At 54.0% G+C, this 2,069-nt stretch overlaps 1 protein-coding gene across 1 annotated transcript; it reads left to right on the top strand.

Moving 5' to 3' along the window:
* Window positions 1-11: 11 nt before the first annotated feature.
* LOC108299057 (membrane primary amine oxidase-like) lies at window positions 12-2,067 on the top strand (the record flags this gene model as incomplete). The annotated part of the gene is made up of 3 exons (XM_017521473.2): window positions 12-333; window positions 1,074-1,203; window positions 1,894-2,067. Coding segments are annotated over exons 1-3 (561 nt in total), but the record flags the coding sequence as incomplete, so codon positions are not given.
* Between the last annotated feature and the right edge of the window lie 2 nt (window positions 2,068-2,069).

The following is a 2,069-nucleotide window of genomic DNA, read 5'->3' as shown; positions in this document are numbered from 1 at the left end:
GCAAGGGCAGTTGCATGACAGGCCCTCCCCCACCCTACCCCGAGCAGGACTGGAGAACTGGGTCTGGGCCGAGGATATGGCCTTTGTCCCCATGGCTGTGCCCTGGAGCCCTGAGCACCAGATGCAGAGGCTGCAGGTGACCCGGAAGCTGCTGGAGACAGAGGAGCAGGCCACCTTCCCGGTGGGAGGCACCATCCCTCGTTACCTGTACCTGGCCAGCAACCACAGCAACAAGTGGGGTCACCCTCGGGGCTACCGAATCCAGATGATCAGCTTTTCTGGGGAGCCGCTGCCACAGAACAGCTCCATGGAGAGAGGCTTCAGCTGGGAGAGGTGAGTGGTCGGTGGTCAGAAAGGAGGGGGGCGATGAGAGTGGGAAAGGAGCGTTGGAGGACACTCAGCTCGCACTGTATGTGAAGGGAGAGATCTCTCAGGAAGGCTTTTCCTTTTTTTTTTTTTTTATTAAGACAGAGTCTTGCTCTGTTGCCCAGGCTAGAGTGCAGTGGTACAGTCTTACTGCAACCTTCACCTCCCACGTTCAAGCGATTCTCCTTCCTCAGCTTCCCTAGTAGCTGGGATTACAGGCGCACACCACCACGCCTGGCTAATTTTTGTATGTTTAGTAAAGACAGGGTTTCACCAGTCTTTACTAAAAATACAAATATTAGACAGGCGTGGTGGTGTGCCAGGCTGGTCTGGAACTTCTGACCTCGTGATCCACCCGCCTCAGCCTCCCAAAGTGCCGGGATTACAGGTGTGAGCCACCACACCTGACCAAAGGCTTTTCTAGTTATCCAAAGGCACCATGGTGGGCACGTTTTCCCCTTGAAGGCTAATGCCCAGGAGTGAGAACTCTTCTGTTTTGGGTGTGAGAGGTGTTATGCTGTGAAATGGCTGGGGATAAACAGGAGGACCCGACCCCTCTTAGGATGTCGTCGGGGATTCTGTAGCACCGAGTCAGTTGTGTGAATGCAATTGGGGAAGCTGAGCTCTGAGCACTCAGCTCCCTCTCACCATAATCAGACAGCAGGATGGGGTCAATGGCCATGGAGGCCTGACCAGTACCTCCCTAGGTGCCAGCTGGCTGTGACCCAGCGGAAGGAGGAGGAGCCCAGTAGCAGCAGCATCTTCAATCAGAATGACCCTTGGGCCCCCACTGTGGATTTCAATGACTTCATCAACAATGAGACCATTGCTGGAAAGGTCAGCTGGCGGGGGTGGGGGGCACGGGAGGAGCCTTACTTTCTCTTGGGAGGGTCCCTGAAAACCACCTGCTGTCCTCAGGGGTGGTGCTGTCTCCCGCCTTCTGCACTACAGGGGATCTGATTGTTATCCTTTGAGGGAATATTCCTGAGCTGGGTGTCCATATGCAAACACTGAATGAGGCCCTGGGCCTGAGATCCTAGAGCCCTTGTAGTTCCAGTTTCATGGACTGAATCCTTTCCAGGCTCCAGGACTCAAAGAGGGATGGAAGTTACCAGGGAAAATGACATCTCCTGTATCTGAAGCTTCTCTCATCCCTGACTTGATGACTTTCACAATGTTGGCCTGTTTCTGCCTCCCAGCCATGGTTCTCACTCCTCCACCCTTCTTCCCTCAGTTGTGGGGAACTCTTAGAGAGTTAGGGGAAGAGGAGCTGAAGCAGCCTGTGGGTTTCACCCTCTGGCGGTAGGTAGGCAGAGGGCAATATAATGGGAAATGTCAGAGCTGGAGGCTGCAGGCCAGGGACAAGAAGGCGGGTGTTCCTAATATGAAATGGACTGCTTATGCTTTGACTTCTATCCAGTGGGAAAAAATGTTTAAAGACTCCAGATTCCTTGGTAGCTGAATCCCTATCACTAAATGTCCTCAGCAAAGCCAGGCCTCGTGACCCTCTTCCTTCTCCCCTGCTAGGACTTGGTGGCCTGGGTGACAGCTGGTTTTCTACACATCCCACATGCAGAGGACATTCCTAACACGGTGACTGTGGGGAACGGCGTGGGCTTCTTCCTCCAACCCTACAACTTCTTTGACGAAGACCCCTCCTTCTACTCTGCCGACTCCATCTACTTCCGAGAGGACCAGGATGC

The sequence above is a fragment of the Cebus imitator genome, unplaced genomic scaffold (genome assembly GCF_001604975.1).
Source record: "Cebus imitator isolate Cc_AM_T3 unplaced genomic scaffold, Cebus_imitator-1.0 Scaffold1603, whole genome shotgun sequence".
Classification (NCBI taxonomy): Eukaryota; Metazoa; Chordata; class Mammalia; order Primates; family Cebidae; genus Cebus; species Cebus imitator.
The sequence above is the reverse complement of the archived record's forward strand: the minus strand, read 5'-3'. Positions and strand labels throughout refer to the sequence as shown.